We start from the raw sequence: 21658 nt of genomic DNA, 5'->3' as shown, positions 1-21658 counted from the left end.
AGCCGGAGACATTACGTGGTGTACTTGGGCAAGACACTCCTACAGTGACTCTCTCCACCCAGGTGTATAAATGGGTACCGGCGAACTTAATGCTGGGGGTACCCTGCGATGGACCAGCATCTCGCACAGGGGGAGTAGAAATGCTCCTAGTCGCTTCATACTTCATAAGCTCCGACCTAATGGGCCTCTTGGCACGTATGGAGACTTAACCATGCAGTTTTGTTGTAAATTTGGTTTTCGTATATCTTGGCTGTGTTAGCTGCTTTAAATGTTGCCAGATATAACAAAAAACAACAAAAACAGCTAATTATTAGGCTACTAATGTTTTATCGTTGTCTTTTCAGGCTGGCGTAAGTCTGAGAAGAACAAAGCTCGTGACCAACTACTGCTTGATGGTCTTGTTTCCTTTGTGAGAAGGAGAGATTTAGTTTCCCAAATGGATTAAAGTTTTGAGGTTAGTGACATGATTGAGTAACATTTCTACAGGGAATTATATTACATTGAATTCTGGGACATTATTGCCAGAACTATTTTGAAAAAAGTGGGTACAAATGAAAGAAGAATTATATTTTGAGAGGGTTTTATTCGGAGCACTTTTTGGTTGTGTTTGTAAAGAAGAGGGTTGAGAGTCATATATGGTGGGCGACGTGAATTACTTAAATTGCCAAAGGAATTTCTGAAAGGTGCGTTTGAAATTGAATCCAGATTGTGCTGAGGGTAAGACAAAGAAAAGACATGTTTTTCGTCCACACTACGCCGGAAAAAATTGAAAACGCAACAATCACCGGTCATTTTGGATTTCTGCTTGAGGAAACCTTGGCCAGGGAAATCACGTGATTATCGTTTTCAAAACGCTCCGTTTTCAAAATATTTCCTGTCCACACTAAAACACAAAGCCGGAGCTTTTTCGAAAAGCAGAGCGTTTTCGGAAAGCTCCGTTTTCATCGTGACGGATTAGTGTGGACGGTAGGCTTAACCGTAGAAATAAAGCTGAGCATATTTTCAAATTTCTCCGGTGTAATGTGGACGGGCCTGGGGCCCGTTTCTCGAAAGCCCCGGAAACTTTTCGGGCCCGTAAAGCCATTCTTAGTTCATCCGTATCTAAAAACGGAGAAGTGTATACCCCTGAAACTTCTTGTATGAAGGAAACCTATTTTAATGTTAAGAAAATGTGAATAAAACAGCTCTGTAATCGTAGGGTTCGAGATTTTACTGTGGCTTTCCGGGCCTGAAAAGTTTCCGGGGCTTTCGAGAAACGGGGCCCTGAACCTTTGTTTTTCTACGTTCCCGTTGTCGCTGCAGTTCTGGTTTTCTTAAACTCCCTTATGTTTTACCAACCACTAGTGTTTTTAGTAATTAGCTCAGTTACTCTGTAGCTTATCAAAGATAATTTGCCCTACTAGGACTTCTTTTGATAACTTTCAGTTTCACAGTATAGGAATAATACATAATTGTTGGGTTTCGAGGTTCATTTATTTCTCAATTTTCCCTTGTTTTCTGGTTTCAGATCCCGTTCTACAAAACCACACTACTTTTTTAAACAAATTAATTGAATCCTAAGTGTATACAAACCGTTATCCGTTCAAAAATAATCCTGAAAAATACGTTATGAAATCTGTAACAAAACTTTCCAGACCTGCCTGATATTGTATTCTATGGAACTGAAACTAAAACTATTTTTGATAATGTACTACTTTCATGTAAATAATGCAAACCTTGCTTTTTTTCTAGCCGTTTTTTAAAAAGCTTTTCCTCTGTACTTTTTGTGGAAATTGATACACTCACCGAAAAAACAACTATTTTGATAGATGACGTCACACTTTTCAATCTGTGAGACAGGCTAGCAAGTTTCAACATGATGTCATACTGCATGTGATTCAATCTGTTGGCTTTTTTTTTCATCCAGTCAATTTCGCTGATTTAATATCGATCATTCCTGAATGAAAGTCACTTAAGCGTTCACATCACCACTGCGCATGGCTGGATACGTTAGTTTTGTTGCTATGTAAATTGCGCATTTCTTTTATTTTGCTTTTTTTTTGCGTTTCTGCGGCTTGGCTTGTGCATTTCTGTATTTGTTTTGCGTTTCTAGCCTTTTGTTTTTTTTGCAATTTTAGGTCTTTTTGCAATTTTAGTTTTTTTGCTTTTCTAGGTTTTTTTGCAATTTTAGGGTTTTGCAATTTTAGGTTTTTGCATTTGTAGGTTTTTGCATTTCTAGGTTTTTTGCAATTTTAGGTTTTTTGCAATTTTAGGGTTTTGCAATTTTAGGTTTTTGCTTTTCTAGGTTTTTTGCAACTTAGGTTTTTTGCAATTTTAGGGTTTTGCAGTTTTAGGTTTTTTGCTTTGCTAGGTTTTGGCGTTTCTAGGGTTTTTTGCATTGCTAGGGTTTTTGCAATTTCAATTTTTTTTTGCTTGCTTTTTTGCGATCGCTTGCATGCTTTTTTTGTTTTTTTTGTTTTAATTTACATGGCAGCGAGGCAAACGCAGACAGTCGTGTAAAGTGGTTGCATTTGAACGCTTGCGTGGCTTTTGTTCATGAATAAATATCAGCAATTGATGATTGAAAATCAATATTAGCGTTGACGATTGAACAAATCCAGTGACAGACAGTTGGGAGGCAGCCATGATGACGTCATTTATCACTTTATCGGTCGTAAATTTTCACCCTCAGGTAAACTTGAGTAAAACAAAATGGCCATTTCAATGGTTATTTTGGTGGATTTGTAACTAAAACTGAGTTTTCTCTTGTACTACAGCAATTGTAAATAAAACTTTGTTTGATCGGGATGGTAGGTGATGGTGGTGTTTTATTGATGAGAAAAGTCTTTTAGAAGTTCGAGTTTTGTTGGGATTTTCAAAAGCAGAACTTGAAAGTCGACAAAAACTCCGTCGGTTTAACTCAACTTCGTTCCAGGGTCCTCTCCTGCTCGGCCCCTCTCTCTCGCCACGGGGGCCGAGTAGGAGAGAACCCTGGGAACGAGGTTGGGAACGAGGTTGGCTTCAACTCGGCTCAAACCCCATTTGTGTGGATAGAGTTGATAAATCGTTTACTTTTGATGAGTCAGGAAGATTAGATGAATAACGAACGAAAAACTTAGCCAGGTGACAGCCACATTTCAGATCCAATAGATCAGTCATCGGGTTATGCGACAGAGAGTCCTCACATCAAATTAGAGGATGAATAATTAATAAAAGACACGCGTCATTTGTTTCGTGATGGCCATTTTGAATTTGAAAATAAGCTGTAATCTGATGAGTCTGGTACGGCCGACGGAAATCCGACGACAGTGAAACTCCCGGGGCATTCGATCGTGAACCGATTGTTTCGAGCGGTTTCCGAACAATTCTCGGCTCCAGACCTCGCACGAGATCACCGCGCACCGAAATTCATAAGGGTCATCACACGACCCGTAAGATAAGAGTTGAACGAAATACAAATACGCCAGGTAATGTCAACCATCTTTTAATTTATGCTTTAAATTACACACTTCTCAATTTAAAACCCTTTTTATTCCCTGTTTTATATTAAAAAGCATTTTTTCCCGGAAATTGCATATCGATTTGGTAAATAAATACGTTCTGACAATAGAAATATAGTACAAAGTTTTATGTATTATGCAAATTCGACTTTTGTTTTGTCGAAACATGTTATACGCAAGTCCACGGACACTTGAATTTTATGTATGTTTGCTTGTTAGAAAGCCTTATAGACATTTTTGAAAGCAGAAGAAAAAGAAAACATTGGGTATATATCATGCAAATTCGACTTTTGTTTTTGTCGAAACTTCTTATAGGCAAGTGCTCTGACACTTGAATGTTATGTACATTTGTTTTAAAAAGAAAAGAAAGACTGCTGTTGGCATTGATTGAAAACAGAAGTAAAATAAAACAAAAATATAAAATATGTGAAGTGGACCGTTTGGACGAAATCTGCCAAGTGAAGAACGCACACATACTGTTTGGATTTAGATAACACAAGAACGGTAGGAATCCTATAAGCTATACAATCTTTCTATTTACAATCAAACCACTCGTGGGAGGTAGTGTTATAAAACTACTCTTAAGTTTTCGCCAGTATTCTTATTTGTCGAAACTCACGAAAAATATACAATGTACAAAATGTACTTTGCGAATTCGAATCAGGCCCAACAGAAAAAAAAAAATATTGGACCTGTCTGCTTACGCGTATCTGTCTGCGCTTAAATTCAGTCTATTGAGGTGAATCAAAAGCTCATGTAGGAACCGTTTCTGATGACAAGTCTCGATCGTGCAATGCGCATGTCTGTTATCAATGCACTCTTCTTGCCCACTCCCCACAGGCTGTTGATGAAGATAAGGGAGTGGAGGGACGGTAGTCGTTGTCACAGTATTAAGCGGTCCCATGTCCTGCACTAGTCATATGTTCGATTTCATTCGTGTTCTCAGCATCTGTTTCGTTCTTTCAGAGGACGTCGCCGAATTGGAAGACACCTGAAAAAGCACACCAAAAGTGACAATTGAAATGAAAGCTATGAGTTATAATTTATCGAGTTATACAACACTTGCAAAAATTTCGGACGATTTTGATTCCGAACAAAAAAAGTGCGAAATTTTTAAGCGTCCGAACTTTTTACAGTACAGTATAAGACTTTTTAGTGGCTCCAAAGCTCTTAGTTTTCTTTATGGAGCGAACTCTTGTTGAGACACTGGTTAAGATACATAAAAATTTGTGTTATTTATTAGGCGGTATATCTGTAAAACCTTGAGGGTACCGTAAAACTATTATTCCTACAGACGTTGTTTAAGAATAATTCGTGTTTTGTTGCCGTAAATTTACTATAGTTATGTTTCAGCGGTATCCGAAATTTTTGTCCGAAATGAGATAAAGTGTCCGAAAATTGAATATCCGAAATTTGTAATGTAATGAAGCTGATTGACGGCGATTTTCCCATGCGTCGATCGAGTTCTCAACCGTGGTGTCCGCGGGGCATGAATTAGTTGTAAAAGAACTGTTTGAAGGACACTCTGATTTAATTTCACTTGAACACTGTCATTAACGGTAATAATTGGTGGAAAGAATTATTTCAAAAGTGCGAAAAAAGTCAATGTGCTGTTAGTACTAACAATTAATCGCTTTGATCACTTCGCGTTCTGTGATCGGAGGTAAACTCGGTTTGGACTGGAAGTAAGAGTTAATTACAAATGTGTTGTTAGTAGTTATGTGATTATAACGGTTAGGAGAAACTAAATAGCATAGCTAGTGAGGAATAGAAACAAATGCACTTAACGAAAACAGCCACTGGCGGTTCGAACATCATTCAATGATGTTTTTGTTTTCTTTAGGCAAATTTCAGTCCGACATTTCTGAGATTCGACCCGTGTCACGTGCTCATTACGAACAAGTCCATTTGTTGGCTCTTTACAAAACTTACAAGAGTGTTAGACATCCTACCTTGTACGTGTGCGATTTGGTTGACTTCCTTTTGATCTTAGGTAGGAGCACTGGTGCCGATGCACTGAAAAAAAAGGCGTGGTTACACATAATTAACTGAAGGATCTCAATTTTTTTTTTGTAACCCACGCCCTCTCACTATCCCATCAAGTTTTACTTTCACCCTATCTTTTCAAGATAAAGTCTGCATACGAGCCAAGTGGCTCATCAGGCCGGAGCTTATCTCCAGTTTCAGTAGCATGAAGCGACTAGGAGTATTTCTACTCCCCCCTGGATGGGATGCTAGTCCATCGCAAGGTTACCCCACAGCATTAAGTTTGCCAGTACCCATTTATACACCTAGGTGGAGAGGGGCACTGTGAGAATTCAGTGTCTTGTCCAAGAATACAACACAAGGCACCCGGCTAGGGCTCGAACCCGGCCCTCTCGATCTGGTCGGGAGGCGAGCGCACTGACCGTGATGCCACCGCCAAGCCTTTCAAGAGAGCCTATTAGTATAAACTACGTGGTTGACCTTTCTTTTCAAGGCGAAGAATTGTTTGTCAGGGGAGATCAGTTATATTTATACCGCAAATATCACATCAATTGAAAATATCTCATTCTGTGTAGTTTCAAGGCCGCGTTTAATTCAGTGAATTGAAACAGATATTGTAGAATTTGACCAATACTCTAAGCTGTGGGAGCTACAGTGTATGTGTAAAGCTTAGCACTTTGATGGCTTGTATCAAAGCGAAGGGAGAGCTTTTCGCGCTTGTACGAGTTTGAACTTACTAAATAACTTTTATAACATGACAAGCGCAGAGAAACCAGTTAAAAGAAGTAGGCATGCAAGTACAATAACAGAACAAGAAAGAAAAAGAAGAGAGCCCTTACATAGAAATGGTACCATTAGATGCAAAAAAAGAAATATTGGTTAGCATGTATTACCATGATTCAGATTGTGTAGAGTTTTCAAGATGCGCTGCGTTTTTACGCCTCCGAGAAGGAGCTGACTTAGACCTGGGTGTTGCCCGAGGTTTTCTATATAATGAAAAGAAGAAGAAAAAGACATCTAAAGATAGAAGTAACTAAGGCAAGGTTAAGTCAAGAGAAAAAAGAATAAACGTTAGAGTTGAGCTGGTGATGCAACGACTGAGGTCGTCGTAGACAGCTCACGTCGTAGAGAGCTCCAGTCTGAGTTTTAATGGATAACACAGCACTGTGTTCTGGCATGCAGACTTAACACCAAAGCAAAGATGAGTTCTACTTTGGGCGAAATAGAGGACAAAACTAGAAAAGAAATTAGGAACGTCACGTCGAGCCTCGCAGCCTGTGAGTGCCACGCTATGTAGTCTCCGTATAATAAAGGACAAGGGGTGTTTTACACTCTCCCTGGACGAAGCGATCACCCATCCCACTTTACAGAGAAGGTTTCATATTGAGTCTCGTAAAAGTAAAAACAAAGTTAAAAGTCTGGCCAATCAAAAAGGACAAAGTACAAAAGCGCGGGAAAACCTGTGTGAGGGAGTTTTGACAGCATTTCGTTTAGTAGCCTGCGAACGCAGATGCATTTCCGGCTGTCGCTTGTCTCCGCCGAAAATAACGTCCGCGAACCCGAGCCAGGAAACGATTTCTGTGATGTAATGACCTTTGTTTCTACTTGGCCAATCAGATTCCATGATAGAATGAAACTCGAGTGTTCCTCGCGGCGAATACCTCGCGCAGTAGTTCTGGGGCTACTTGAGCTAAACTGTGATTGGCTTAAAATTCCCACGTCACAGAAATCGTTTCCTGGCTCGGGTCCGCAGACGTTGTTTTCGCCGGAGACAAGCGACAGCCGGAAATACGTCTGCGTTCGCAGGCTATTAATTTAACGGCTTCTGATTGGTTGAGAAGTGCTGCGAGTTTTCTCAACAAAGGAAACAGGAATTTCTATAGACACTCAAGTGAAAGCCACTCTTTCTCTGCGAAGTTGTGAAGTTGCCGCAGCAGTTGAACGGTACCAATTTGGATGGCCTAAGAATACAACTCGATGATTCCGGCCTGGCCTGAGTTCTTTAGTTCAGGATCTCAAGTTTGAAATTCAATGGAGGATTATGAAAGAAAGCTGTTGCGCAACATGAATGGGCAGTGAAAGAAACGAGGTGTGACCATTATTCTATGTATAGCGCCACAGAAGTCGTGAAACTCAAAATGCATGTGTACCTCTTGCACTTTGGTTTAGAAAAAGCGGATTTGCTTCTTGGCGAAGTTTTCAAGGCAGTAGCTCTACCTGAAGTGTCCCTGGAAAGCAGATAGAGAAGAAAGAACAGATAGGAACAATAAATATTGCAAAAGAGAGTAGAAACGGACTGACTGACATCGCTTTTGGAGAATCCAATGAAGAAATTATGACAGGGAAAATACTCGCGTGAATTGAACAAACAAGCGCATCTACTGAGACGAAAGCCATTTCCTGACGTTCTCTCACGCTTGATCTCAAAACTTGAAATACGCGAAAAAGTCTGATTGTCTTGTGGTTTTGTCTGACTGAAACTAGAAGCTACTTCAACAGGGAACTGCAGAACATCATGACGGAGAGTGTACCACAGGAAAAAGATCACAAACAAGTGGTGACAAGATAAAATACCTCTTTAAAGTATTACAAGGAGAATTAAGGCTCAGCTGAGAAAGAGGAGCAGAAGATACTCTCCAAGATAAAAGAACAGAGTGAAGAATAAAATAAAGTGACATGACTGGTGTGAAAAAGCGAAGTTGACAAAATTAATTGTTTCGCTTTTTCGCATTGGCGGTCTAGTTGTTAGGACAGATGTGTAACATTAATACATTGCATCACAAGATGAAAAGAATCTGTGAAAAATAAATTTATCAAGAAGTGAAGTTTAACGGGGCTCAAAATGAACTGTATACATGTTAACATTTAAATCACGAGCCAACATCAGAAGAAATAAAAAGTTATTTGCTTCAGGAAAAAGAACCAGCTAGATGTAATGAGAGAATCTCATACTGACAAAAGAAACTCAAAGAAAAAGAGGGCCAAGTACAACTGTATTGCAGCAATGAGAAGGAACAATCATGTATAAAGAAGGTATTAGTTACTGTCACCACGGCAAGTGGCAAAGTGCAGACAAGAACTTGATTACTAGAAAGATATGATACTAGAGAAGATTCTGGACAACTTCGACGCTGTAAGTGATCATGAAAGAGAATGCAGTTAGTGCGAAGAGGTACCTAAGGGAAGCTGAGGAACAGCTAGAGTTGTTGCCTTGATTTGACCTGGTGACTGGTGCTGAGAGCAGCCTGAGAGAAAAAAGAAAAACTCAAGAAAGATCAGAACATGACATGAAAAAACAATAGTGTGTCAAAATGGATCCTGAATCTGAATTTAAATCAGTTGGTCAACACTACAAAAAGACAGACACTAAAATGGGTTAGTTCGCTGTATTTGCAGCCAGTTCTGTAGTTAGGTATTTTCTTTTTAAGAGGCACGGTTACAGGTTATTTATTTTCATCGGTTTGATTCTTGTGACACTAACCTTGATTTGACAAGTCCATGGCCCATACCCAGAACTGGAGCTGATGAGGATCTGTATGTCATACCCTGAGGACATGTCCACTACGAAAAAAAACCCAGTGTAAATTGATGTCAAGCAGTCAATGAAACCATCAATGAATGAATGAATGAATGAATGAATGAATGAATGAATGAATGAATGAATCAATCAATCAATCAATCAATCAGTCTGTCTGTCTGTCAGTCAGTCAGTCAGTCAGTCAATCACAGTAACTGTCTGTTATCAAAATATTGTATTTACTCACGCTGTGCATCATCAGATAACTGTTTGCTACCTATAAACTGCGAAATGTGAGAAAACTTTCATGATTTATTTTCTCACCTGATGGGCAGGATCTGATGTTGGCCCAAGGTGAAGTTTCCTCTCAGCATATCCCTGAAGAACAGCTACACCTGCATTCAGAAAGAAGGCAAAAAGTGAACCAGAACTCCTACATTGAATATCTGACTCCATACTGTGTTACCATAATGGACATATGCATTTAAAAGTTTTACTTACCACCTTGGCTTTCGTTTGTTTGTTTTGGTTTTTGCCTCTTAAATTCTGGTTTAACCTAGGCCTGGCAAAGGGTGTTCTATCCTCTGTCCCTGAGACTAACTAACTGTGCATAGCAAGATTTTGCTGTTGCTTAGAGCAGTTTCCAATCGAGTGTTGAAAGTAATCAGGCAATTACTTGGTTTTGGTTTAGGTTTTTCTATGGTTTGAAATTGGCTGAGCAGTCTAATTGGTAAGTAATTGGTTTAGTTTTGGTTTTATGACACTCAGTTGAAAACAGCACTATTTGTACCTGCACTAGATGGTTGTAAATTACCTAATGCTGTACTACGTCCCTCTCTCATGTATTTTCTCGTCCATTCATCCAGCAAGATATTGTAGTATCTCTGGAACAAAACATCAAGTAGAAAATGAGTAAAAAACAACCTAACAGGAATGAAATTATTGCCAGTAAACTACGTAGTCATAAGTATAAAAAAAATTAATGAAATTAAATCCAAAGCTAAGGTACATTCTGTTCTGTTTAACTGGTCCTCATTTCGGAAATTACAAGTTCCTTTTCAATTACTTTGCACATATAAAAGACCCTTTCAACTGGTAAATTCAAGAGCTTCTCAGTAGATTAGTGACAACACTTACCTGCGACTCAAAAAATCTTAAATACTTGTTAGATGAGAGTGATGGAAAAACTCTTTGGAAACATCCTCTTCTACTGTTCTGTTGAAGAAAATTAGAAACGTATTTAAGAATCAAGCTGCAATAATTATTATATATTAACTTTTTCCCTATTAGTACATCATTAATTCATTTTCGTTCTCTGTCTTAACTTCTCATCATTGGTCCAAGTAGTGTACTGATGGACACCATCATCATTCATTGTCGTCATCATTATCATTATCATTCACCATTAAAATACAATGAGTGTTAATGAGCCGTATTGTATGGCTTGTGTTTAATTTGGAGTCAATATAATATACGCTCTGACTAGCTAATTCTAGGGCATTATTCTACCCTAAAGTACACTGGCCGATAACGGGCCTGCGATAGCAAAGCAAAAAGCCACATAATAAACAATTTATTACCCTCGGATATTCAGTCTGTACAGAAACATCTCAAACCTGGTCAGTATGTACAGTAAGGTCTTGGTTTGATATTTTCCTATGAAGTCCTTACCTCATCTTCTGTCTCCATCAACATCCTTATGTCATCTGGGGTCAAGATGTCCAGAATTGACTGCTTGGTGCGCTGAAATATTGAATAAAAGTGAGAATACTGACACAAAAATGGCTCTGACTAGCATCTTGTTAGGTATAGCCCGGCATTTCAAAGCATTGGAGGCAACTCACAGAAAAGCATAATAACAAAATTTACTTTACATGTAAATCTAAAGCTTCGGTTTTATGCACGTTTCACCCCTGGTGAGCTCAAACATGAGGATCCAGACCACAGATGCTTAAAAAAGGTCATACATGTAGACTAGCCAATGTGGAAGTCACACAGCTAAACTCCTCTAAACAAGAAGACAAAACAGGCATTGCCTAACACTGGTGCAGAGCACAGCATTATGTAATAAATTCAATAACTGTACCTCATCCAAATGACGCTGAACGTAAAATGCATGCTGCAAAAAAAGAAAAAAGAAAAGAAAAGAAAAAAAGAAAGAAAAATAATTGATGAGTGATATTAATATTTATTACCATAACACATCACAGTCATGACAGAAGTTGGGATTACAATCTTTTGTGACGCTGCGAATTTTGTTCTGTTTGCCAAGAACAGGTAGTTTTCAATTAATAGGTCTCTTCATAGTTTTCCATGTATTTGTAAATAATTAATTTGTTATGTATTTTAAAAAACTGTACAGTAACACCGTAGGTAAATTGCACCATTACATTCATTGATTTAAAACAGCTATAGCATAAATTTCAAACCTTAGCTCTTTCGTCTGCAGAGAGACCTGGCACTCCCTTGTCCTGGACAAACTGGTTCATGTTGCTTGTGCTGTGATGAAATTAAATGACTTCATTGTTACCGAGTAGTCCAGAACAAGTTGGAAGTTTACAAAGGGTTAAAGTGACAAACTAGTTAAGAGCTAAAGATACACTATGTTAGAGTTAATGATATTATTTTGAGATTTCTTCATCATGTGGAGTCACTGACCTTGAAGTTGAAGTTGTGACCAAATTTTCTGGAATGCAAAACCCAGCAAGGTTTAACAAGTCCTTGATCATCTGACCCTTGATGTTACGATCCAGTTGAGATGTGGAATGAAGACTGTGGTGAAAATAAACAGAACTTAATCAATCAACTCAAGTGACAGTTATTCTAGATGACACTTTACCATCACCAGAAATAAAACTTATTTCCCCCTTGCACAAGACTTAGTAGTTTTCATTAGTTTCAGTTTTCAGATTCCCCTAAACAGTGTTTCCTATGTTGTGGAAAACTTGTCTCAAAAACTATCTGAAATCTTATACATTGCTGGACACAAGAATTGCATCTTTATACAAGGAACAAACCTGGACAACTATTAATTTTTGCTTGCTCCTTGGCTTTCTCATTGTTCCAAAAATGTAAATACACATGCTAGCTCCTTAAGTCTTAACTTAGATTTATACACTTTAGTAAGATAACTATAGATCCAAATATTGATTTGCTAACTGAACTATTATTATTTACTATTTACCTTGGTGATATATTCACTTCCAAGAGCCAGGGTTTAAGATTTTCATCCAACATGACATCAAACCCAAATAGCTCATGACAGCAGGATCTATAAAAGAAAACAACCGCACATTATCTGATGAACAAAGTAATAGGGCAGATATAAAATAGCTGAGGGAACATGTAATAACAGCATTATGACCACATATATGCAAGTCTCAAATACATTGTAGCTAGCTTAATACTTGGCAACCAATGTCGTAGTTCTGTTTAACAGTTTGTTGTATGCACACAAACACTACATAATTATACAGTCACATGATTTTCTTGTCAGTTTACTTCTCCACTACAATGACACCTGTCACATCTAGCTTCTAAAAGATTAAAACACCAACACTGGAGGTAATTATCGACATAACATACCATTTTACATGTCACATTATTTTTGATGTGGTGCACAGTCTTACCTTTTTCTCACATTTTGTTTCACCATAGTGTTAACTGAAGAATCAGACCTGAAGTTATCACAAAAAAAAGTCTTAATTGCTGATAAATAATTATTATGGAGTTGATTACATGTATTTTAATTTCAAGAAAATCTAAACTTAAAAGTGTTACGCATCGCATCAATTATAAATTCATGTGCCTGTCCACTTATTGACAATGAAAATTAGCCAATGAGCATGCAAGAATTTCTGCAGTTATCGTAAAAAAAGGACTGTGCACTTACGCTATGATGGCTTTGACAACCAGGTCCTTGATTGTCTCCCAAACATGAGCATGGTTGATGTTAATGCGCTTCATATAACCCCAAAGAGCTTTCAAACTCCTGCATGTATAGGACAAAAAATACAGTTACAACAATAAGAAATATTGACATGAATTATTACATCACATACAAATGTTGCACAAATTGTACAAAAGGTTGCACAAATCATAGCTCAGAGTGAGTACAAGTCCGATTTACGTGACGAAAATAATTTGCCACCCACCATTTGTGACCCTGACAAACAGTTTCATCTGAGTTCGCTTGGTATGCTCCTTCATTCTTCTTGTTGATGCTGTAATTTGTCAGATGCATAAACTTGTTGCTTAAACTCTTCATAGAAGATGAATACCTTGGAGAAAAAGGAAAAGAGTTACAGAGCAATCACTGCGACACTGATTTTAATTTAATAACTTACTATCATGTAAGAAAATATGTCTTGAGTGTAAATTACAATCTAGATGTACATTAAAAAAGGTAAGGTCTGCATTTGAGCCAAGTGGTCCATCAGGACGGAGCTAAATGTTCCGGTTTCTGTAGCATGAGGGAACTCTAGAGGAGTATATCTACTCCCCTACTGGATGGGATGCTAGTTCATTGCAGGGTTAACCACAGCATTAAGTTTGCCGTTTATACCCATTTATCCACCTGCGTGGATACTGAGTGAGGCACTGTGAGAGTAAAGTGTCTTGCGCAAGAACACAACACAAAGTCCCCGGCCAGGGCTCAAACCTGGACTGCTTGATCTGGAGACAAGTGCACCAACAACGAGGCCACCGTACTTCCCTAGGATCTACATGTAAGTTCAAAGTCAAAGTGAGAATTTCCTTGTTTTTTGTAATGTTCAACTTCCTTCATGTGTAAGGTACCATACCATTTCCAAGTGTGGAGTTCTAGGAAATACCTAGTAAGTCCAACTCCCAAGGAAGGTCTTCAGAAATTCCAGGGGGAAGAGCAGAGCATTCCAAAGGGGTATCAAGGGGGAAGTTCATACTGAAGAAAAATGTCTGTTGGAGGGTACCTTAACTTGTGTACATGATCATGACATTACACTGCCATTGGCATGCCTGAAGAATCCTAGTATCTCAAAAGGAACTTTGGTTGCAAACATACAACACTGTAAACATGTATCTCAGACATCCTGTCTACTGAACATGAAACCAGCCTACATGTGGCTGTGGTTAAAAATAAGTTACTCCTTCCTCCAGTTTTCTAAAACACATTTTGAGTGTTAGAGATGATGGAATTCCCCTGCATAATTTACAATTTCAAATTCTTACTGGTGTCATCAGGCATATTATCATATGGCAGGGAAACAAGAGAATTGAGTAGAATGTCGAACATTACTTACTTGCATGTAGCAAATCTAACAAGCCCATCTTCAAAGACATAAATTCTTAGAGGGTCATATGAAGTGAGGTAGACATAGATACGAAGATCAAATTTGCTGCCATTGATGAGAAATGGCTTTGCAAGGTATCTGCAGGAAAACAACAAAACAAGACTCATTAAAATGCAACTACAATGCACCATTTTGTTCACATACTGTAGTGTATGTAGTATGGGGTGTTAATTAAATTTGCAAGCTTAAAAAGAAAGCTTCCCTGCAAAACAAGTACCACTGAGGTCATACTGTACTTCATATTGTTGACAAATTCAGGGACTATACCTTTGAACAATGACTGGTCTCTTCCTTGGAATCTGATTCCACTTATGAATCACACGGATTCCAATACCTCTAGCTGATGCAGGCTGTAATTTAAGAGAATTTCTAATGACACTGATCTACATACATGTAAATTATGATGTCAAATTGTTGTATTTTATACAGAAAAACTGAGCTACACAGAATTATCAATTGATATTCAGATTCCTGTCTGTCCTGTTTTGACCCAAACACCCATCTAAACTGTATACTCTAATCAACAGACACAATGCAAATGATCATCTGATTCACAACAAGAAGAAAAAAATTTAATGGGTTAAATTACCGGCTTGAGGATCCACTTCTGCCGACTGCCCCCATCATCCCAGGTTCTCTTAAGCAGTTTGAAGTCATAAGGAAGAATGTACGTTTGAGGAACAAAACCATAATCCTACAAATTTTAAACAGAGAGACTGATCAACTCATTAAAAAAGATGCTCATCCTCGGGGGTGGGGAACTCAGACATAATTTATTTTGTTTAACAGTGATGGGCAGATGCAAAGCTAATTTCTGGGTTTGAAACCTGGTTCAATTACTGACATACTACAGTGTAAGCTATTCATATTACAAGACTTGGTCAATGCCATGAAAGATTCCTAGGGTTCAACTGTGGACTGTAAAGGTACATGTAATTCACCAAAAATTAAACTGAAGAGCTAGTTTTTTTTATTGTATCAGAAGGACTTACCTTCTTCCCATGGTGAACCATCATTCTGGACAGATTTCTCCATAGGCGGTCCTTTCTCCCAATTTGAAATGTACCAGGAAAATGGTTAACCTGTAAAAGAACAGTAAATATTACATTTAGGACATCATGAACATATCTGGAGATTGTGTTCTTCTAGAAAATATGTACCCCTCCCATGGAAGCTTTTTTTAGTATGAATCCCCTCCCCCACCCCTCGGAAATTTCAGTTTAGCTTCATACTTTCCTTTAAACATTCTGGCTTTTGAAATCTCCCTCCCCCTAGGCATTTCCATTAACCTTCCTTGGGGTGGGTTATGAATATTTTCTGTAACTGCACATTACAATGTCACTGTAAGGTGAGGCGAGGTTAGTCAAGGTAGATGTAAGGTAAGTGTTAAGACCGACCCCAATAACAGTAGAAGAACCAGGACTACATGGAACACATGAAATATTTAATTTAGGCATCCTACTCGATATAATACAACACATTCTATAACAGTTATTAGGGCATCCTATTTCATGTAATACATCACATGATATAACAGTAAGGTCTGTATCCTTGTCAGGCCAGTGTTTATCAGAGTCTGAGCATGCTTATCTGCGAGGCAAGGATGCTACTAAAGAGTAACTTACAGTATTCATACACCCCACAATGCGCAGTGGTCTATTGCTTAGTTATCATTTAAGGAAAGATGTGATGAGACAAGGCAAGACGAAATAATCAAGGGTGAGGTGCCTTGACCAACATTGCACACAACAAAATGACATTGCTCGGTATCAAACTACATACATGTACAATTATAATGTACTCTACATTATAGCTCATGATCCCGACCAAGGTCATCCATACTTGAGAAAATGTTGCCAGATGATGACTTTGAAGGATACTAAAGATTTTGAAAGGAGTCCAAGATTCCATTCAAAATTGTTTTATTTGATTTTCTCACCTTCTGATACTCCCTTACAGCTTTGAAACAAGTTGCTTTCATGTGCTTTCCCCAGTAGCCCAACCAGTCATTTCCTGTTTCAAAACAGATAAAAGTGCATTTCTTTATTTTATATTTAAATTTAATAAAAACAATTAAAAAACAGATTAATAACTTTTAAAAAACTTCCCATTATTTCCAGAAGATATGTTCATGATAGGGTTTACAGGGCAGAGCTTTAGAAGTGCCTGGGTGTCACAGGCAGCTACATGTAACTTCTGCCTTTGGGCAACTGGAAAACTTTTTCAAATAAGCTAATAAGTGCTGGGCACCCAGGATTTCATGGTTAGGAACCTTTGGGCTCCTCACAGTATTTCTTAGACCACAGCCTTGGTTTAAACTTAATATTCTTTTAAGAGAGCATTCACTATACAGAAAGATAACAATTTACAAAAATAGTAATCATTTCTCCATCTCACACGAGGAACTTACTCTTGGTTGGTTTGAAGCCGACTCTTGCAATACACTGCTTGATCACATTTGGTGTTATGGAACTCATTTTCCATCTGAGAAGTTTTTGCAGTTCAGGAGAAAGTTGAGCAACTGAAAAATTCACAGAGCGATAAAGCAGTCATAAATATATTGTCCGCAATTTATACCAGAGCTAACACCCCATTTTGTGAAGGCGCAGTGGCTTCATGGTTAGTGCGCTTGACTTCGGATTGAGCGGTCTGGGTTCGAGTCCCAGCCGGGGACATTGTGTTGTGTCCCTGAGCAAGACACTTTACTCCCACAGTGTCCCTCTCCACCCAGGTCTATAAATGGGTACTGGTGAATTTAATGCTGGGGTAACCCTGCAATGGACTGCCATCTCAACCAGGGGGGAGTAGAAATACTCCTAGTCACTTAAGGCTACAGAAACTGGGATAAGCTCCAGCCTGATGGGTCACTTGGCAGGTACATGTACATAGACTTCACCTTTTTTAACACCCCATTATTTGCTATCTAGAGACATGCAAACTTACATGTAACTGTAAACTGAAGAGTAAATACAGTAATTATAAATAAAATTGTCTTTGGATAAGTTTGACAATCTACCTTTTTCACCCTCCACAAAAAAGTAAACGGTTGACGGTACATGGGCAAATAAGCTAGGTACCAAGGGTGGAGCTTTTTCCTGTTTTTCATCACCAGTTGATGCCCAAGCATTGGTCTTTTTTAACGACGCAGAAGAACATGGTTTTGAGGAGCCTACTGTACCAGACCACCTGTTAAGGGAAGTTAATCTTGCACTTGATGCTCTGCTTTTAGCCGTAGAAACACGAGATGAAGCAGCTGTACTGATCATTGACTGAGAGCCATCATCATCAGCAGCATCATCATCATTATCAGAGAAGCCCGCTGTGTTTGGAAAATGGCAAAGCAAAAATAAGATGCAACGTACAAATTGTAGTTGAACTCATAATATTTATTATAATTTGTGGTGCAATTTCCAAGACTGATTTGTTGCTCACTTTCGACACTAACACCTAATTAAAATATAGAAATACATGTACATGTATGTAAGTGCAATAAGAGGAACAACTCTTAAACTCCAACAACAACAAAAAAATAAAAATCTGAGTACATCAGAGTTTTCACTAATGTTTTCAGTGGGAAGGCCACCGGTTTTCACAGGCAGGCGAACCTTTTTGAACTGAGCTTCTTTACAAAAGAAAAAAAAAACTTTCATGAAGATTGTCAAACCAGATGGGCAAAATCGTCCTCAAAGCTGGTCACTTCAGCTGGTGCCCGGCCCTTAATGTAACCCCTGGTACGTACGTCTTCATATATTCTTGGTGTCAATGTAGCTGAACCCAATCTCACAACTGACAAAGGCTAATGTACCTCTATAACACAGATGTATTTACAAATAAAAATTTGTTAACATAAAATTGATGTGGTTGCGCATAAATACAAAAAAAAAACAAACAAACAAACAAAAAACTTTGTTACGTACCGGTAGGTTCAGTTATTTAATACTAATTAGAGACTAATACTACCAATCCTATACATTCAGAGCATTCGTGTTAGTTTTCATTTTCTGTAATGCCCTCTTTGTCACAAATAAAGATGGCCATACATATATGTAACAGGAAGAGTTTCAGCTCATGGATTATTTGGGTTTAGTTCTAATTTATATTGTGAAATGCATTTGAACATTACTTTATGGAATTTGTGCTATATAAATATATTGTATAATTTATTATTATTATTAACCACAACGTGACTGAGATTTCTTTTTAAGAGGGAGGGGGAATACTTAAGGCCCATCAAATTTCCTGAGTCTAAAGCCTACACAATGTAACAATATCAGGGTGAAGGGATTGAATTATAGCTCTATTGTCAGCTCCCTATGGTCATTTTCAAACCCAAATCATTTGTCACAGAATAAAAAGTAAGTTAAGTGAAGGGAAAAAAACACATTTTACCTTCATCTAGCTCATCACATTCATAGAAATCATCATCAATGTTTCCCTCGTTAAAGTCATTGTTGTCATCATCATCATCAATTTTGTCCATGTCATCTTCTTCTTCTTCCACGTCTTCATCCTCTTCAGCAATATCTGAAATACAGCCATCTCCTGGCATGCGCTCCCATGATGGACACCTTGATTTCTCCTTATACTCTTCGTTTTCCAGTGATTCTCCATCTCCACTTATTCTGCCTTCATCAATGAAACTGTCCTGCTTCTTTACATCATAAAACTTCCTCACTGTTGATTTCTTTGCCCGAGGCTCGGAAGGGGGCACTGGCTTAACACTTTTGCCTTCAGTTCTTGCATTACCCTGAGCCTGGGGCCCAGATGTTCGCTGGTTTTGAGGCGGGTGGGGTAGAAACTTGAACGATTTTTGTGGCGCTATGGAATTAGTTTTCAGAACAGGTGGAGGTGCTTTTGCCCTTGATAGCCTGCATAATTGATCGGTTATTTGAACCCCGTTGAGCCTGGAGGACAAAGATTTCTCTAGCTGTGCCCTTGAATTCATGGTCTCTTCCTCTTAAGTACTTTCCGATCTCAATAGGAAGAACACAACTCCGAAATCATCAGATGCGCTATGTTGCTATGCGATCCATCGGCAACAAATTAACAGAGATGCGTTAAGTAAATAATTCGTTTAGCTGTTGAAAATTTTAGCGTGATTTACGCATCTGAAAGCCTCAGCAATAAAGTTTGATCAAGTTATTGTCAGATGGTGTATGAAAACAACGTTCCAACCATAAACAAATCTTCTAAATCTCTCTTGACTCAAACGATTGTCTCTTCCAGTGGCTGCCACCTTTCTTCCATTGTTTGACGTGATGTAGAAGTTATGCTTACGGTACTTTGACTGAGGAGGATGATAAATACGTCGTTCTGTTGCCGATGATACCCCGCAAATGAACAAGAAAACGACAATCTTTTACAAAGGAGATAGTCGAGCTGGTACCAGACAGAACTGTAGGTACAAAAAAAGATAACACTTCAGCTTTTAGATGTAAGCTTACATTGGGCGAGAGGTCGATGGACTAAAGCGTTGAACTTCTCGTTAGTTTCTCAGTCGATTTAAGCTTACCTCAAAAATCGATTTTCTCTTATCCTGTTTCCCGAAATGTTAACCTTGAATGGAAGGGTTAGTCAACGGAATCCCCACGTTGCAACCCAGCGTTGAAGTCAAGTAAGTTGTAAATCCCAATAATTCACTCACGACAGGCGAAAAGGCAATTTGACGTGATAATTCTTTCTTCAATTAATCCACTGATTAGCTCATAAAATGAGCATAAAGTCAAGAAAAGTGCCCTTCGGGTGCTGATCGCGAGGAAGTTATTATAAAATCCGTCAAAATGTTCCTTTTTGGGTTTTTAGTTCAGGTGCAGTGATTTCTACTGCGAAGACCAAGGTCAGTTTGATCAACGGTTCCCGCCGTCTTCTCCGATATAGCGGTCGTTGATGCAGTTTCACGGTGAAAATAACAACGTTGTTCCTTGCAAAGGAGCTTTCACTGTCTTAGTGCCTTTCTTTCTCTTGAAAAAACGAAAGAAAGACGCCTAACACCCAGCTTTTATAGCCCGGCTACATTTGGTAACGATACTCACAACATGTACACCATTCCTGTGCCTTGCCGGACAAACTCTGTCCAATACCGTGGCAACGAAGCGGCCAATGACAGTCGCTGTCTCTGAACTCGCCGCACAAAAGGCGTGATGTCCATTGTTTTCGCACTGACTTCTGATGACACTTCTGATCTATTGTTGGCATTGACTCGTGTTGTAGTGGCATTCAAAGCGCAGATTAGCAAACACTATGTAACTCTTTAGTCTTTTTAAACACAAACCAATAAAACAAAATTTGTGCGAAAACGATCTTTGAGTGTTTTGTTACTTCCAACAGGAGCTGCCTCGAACAAAAGCTCATGAACAATTAATGCAGACTGATGATATTTTATATTAATGAGTATTCAAAAGATAATAAAAATAACTTGTAATTTTAAAACACTTTTTTTTTTCTCAGTGCTACCTGTTGTGTTACACGATGATAACAATTCAGGACAACTGGCCATTTCAGAATTAGGCAGGGGACTGGGGCGAATTCAAACTTTAAGCGGGCAAGACGAATCAAATCCTGCGCTGTGATTGGCTACCCGAGCGGGCAAGATGTAGCCTACGCGTAGCCGTACCCACCCCCCGAGGAAAAACGGGAGGGAGGTGGGTACGTTTTTCCTCGGGGGGTGGGTACGGCTACACGTAGGCTAGCAAGATGGAGCGATCTTGCCCGCTCGGGACTACCCGCCGTGTCTCACAAGAAAAATTTCCCCAAAAGCCATATAATTAATGCTTTATTGACCAAGCTTCTTCGGTCAAGATGGCTGGATATTGGCCTCGTTCTTTTTTTGTGTGTGTTTATTGACCTCGATTGTGTAACTCATGTACATCATGGCCGGGTTGTCCGAAAGCCGGTTAGCGCTAACCAAATATTAAAAGTTAACCAAAGTATCAATTTTTCTTGCATAAAAATGTTTTTCATTGCTTACGTATTGTGCAGTTTAAGATTATTAAAACTCAAAACTGGAAGACAAATAATATAAACAGAAAACCTCACCGAAAAGTTACAAAGTTGAAATCAAAATTCTCACTAATCCTGGGTTAGCTTAATCGAGCTTTGAACAACCCGGCCCATCAAGAGAAAATATTTTCTCTTGACATCACTTTATCACTTGCAAAAAGTTTCGGACAAGAGAAAATGATTTCGGACGATTTTATTTTCGGACCAAAAAGGGTCCGAGAATAAAACAGTCCTAAATTTTTTGAAAGTAATGTAATCGATAAACTGACACCACCACATAAACGATAACATTGAGATTAGTCATTTGCATTTGGCCAAGTTTGTAAGGCTGAACAGAGACCAAGTTT

General features: G+C 38.6%; 1 protein-coding gene across 2 annotated transcripts; it reads right to left on the bottom strand.

Moving 5' to 3' along the window:
- Window positions 1-3480: 3480 nt before the first annotated feature.
- LOC145488078 (tubulin monoglutamylase TTLL4-like) lies at window positions 3481-20440 on the bottom strand. Of its 2 annotated transcripts, XM_081466859.1 has the most exons (23): window positions 19825-20440; window positions 18702-19707; window positions 17329-17631; window positions 16723-16833; window positions 16252-16325; window positions 15305-15394; window positions 14902-15006; window positions 14580-14662; window positions 14262-14390; window positions 13137-13262; window positions 12875-12973; window positions 12612-12659; window positions 12167-12253; window positions 11641-11754; window positions 11412-11481; window positions 11069-11101; window positions 10654-10725; window positions 10120-10197; window positions 9797-9866; window positions 9307-9377; window positions 8947-9026; window positions 5432-5495; window positions 3481-4470 (listed from the first exon to the last, which is right to left on the bottom strand). In XM_081466859.1, exons 2-23 carry the CDS (start codon window positions 19255-19257, stop codon window positions 4396-4398), a joined length of 2538 nt encoding a protein of 845 aa, XP_081322985.1. In that variant the 5' UTR covers window positions 19258-19707; window positions 19825-20440; the 3' UTR covers window positions 3481-4395. The 2 variants fall into 2 exon arrangements, with proteins under 2 accessions (XP_081322985.1, XP_081322986.1); XM_081466860.1 differs by having other exon boundaries at window positions 18702-20440.
- Window positions 20441-21658: the final 1218 nt, after the last annotated feature.

The sequence above is a fragment of the Orbicella franksi genome, chromosome 5, assembly GCF_964199315.1.
Source record: "Orbicella franksi chromosome 5, jaOrbFran1.1, whole genome shotgun sequence".
In the NCBI taxonomy this organism is placed as follows: domain Eukaryota; kingdom Metazoa; phylum Cnidaria; class Anthozoa; order Scleractinia; family Merulinidae; genus Orbicella; species Orbicella franksi.
Note: the sequence above shows the minus strand (reverse complement) of the source record. Positions and strands in the feature narration are given on the sequence as shown.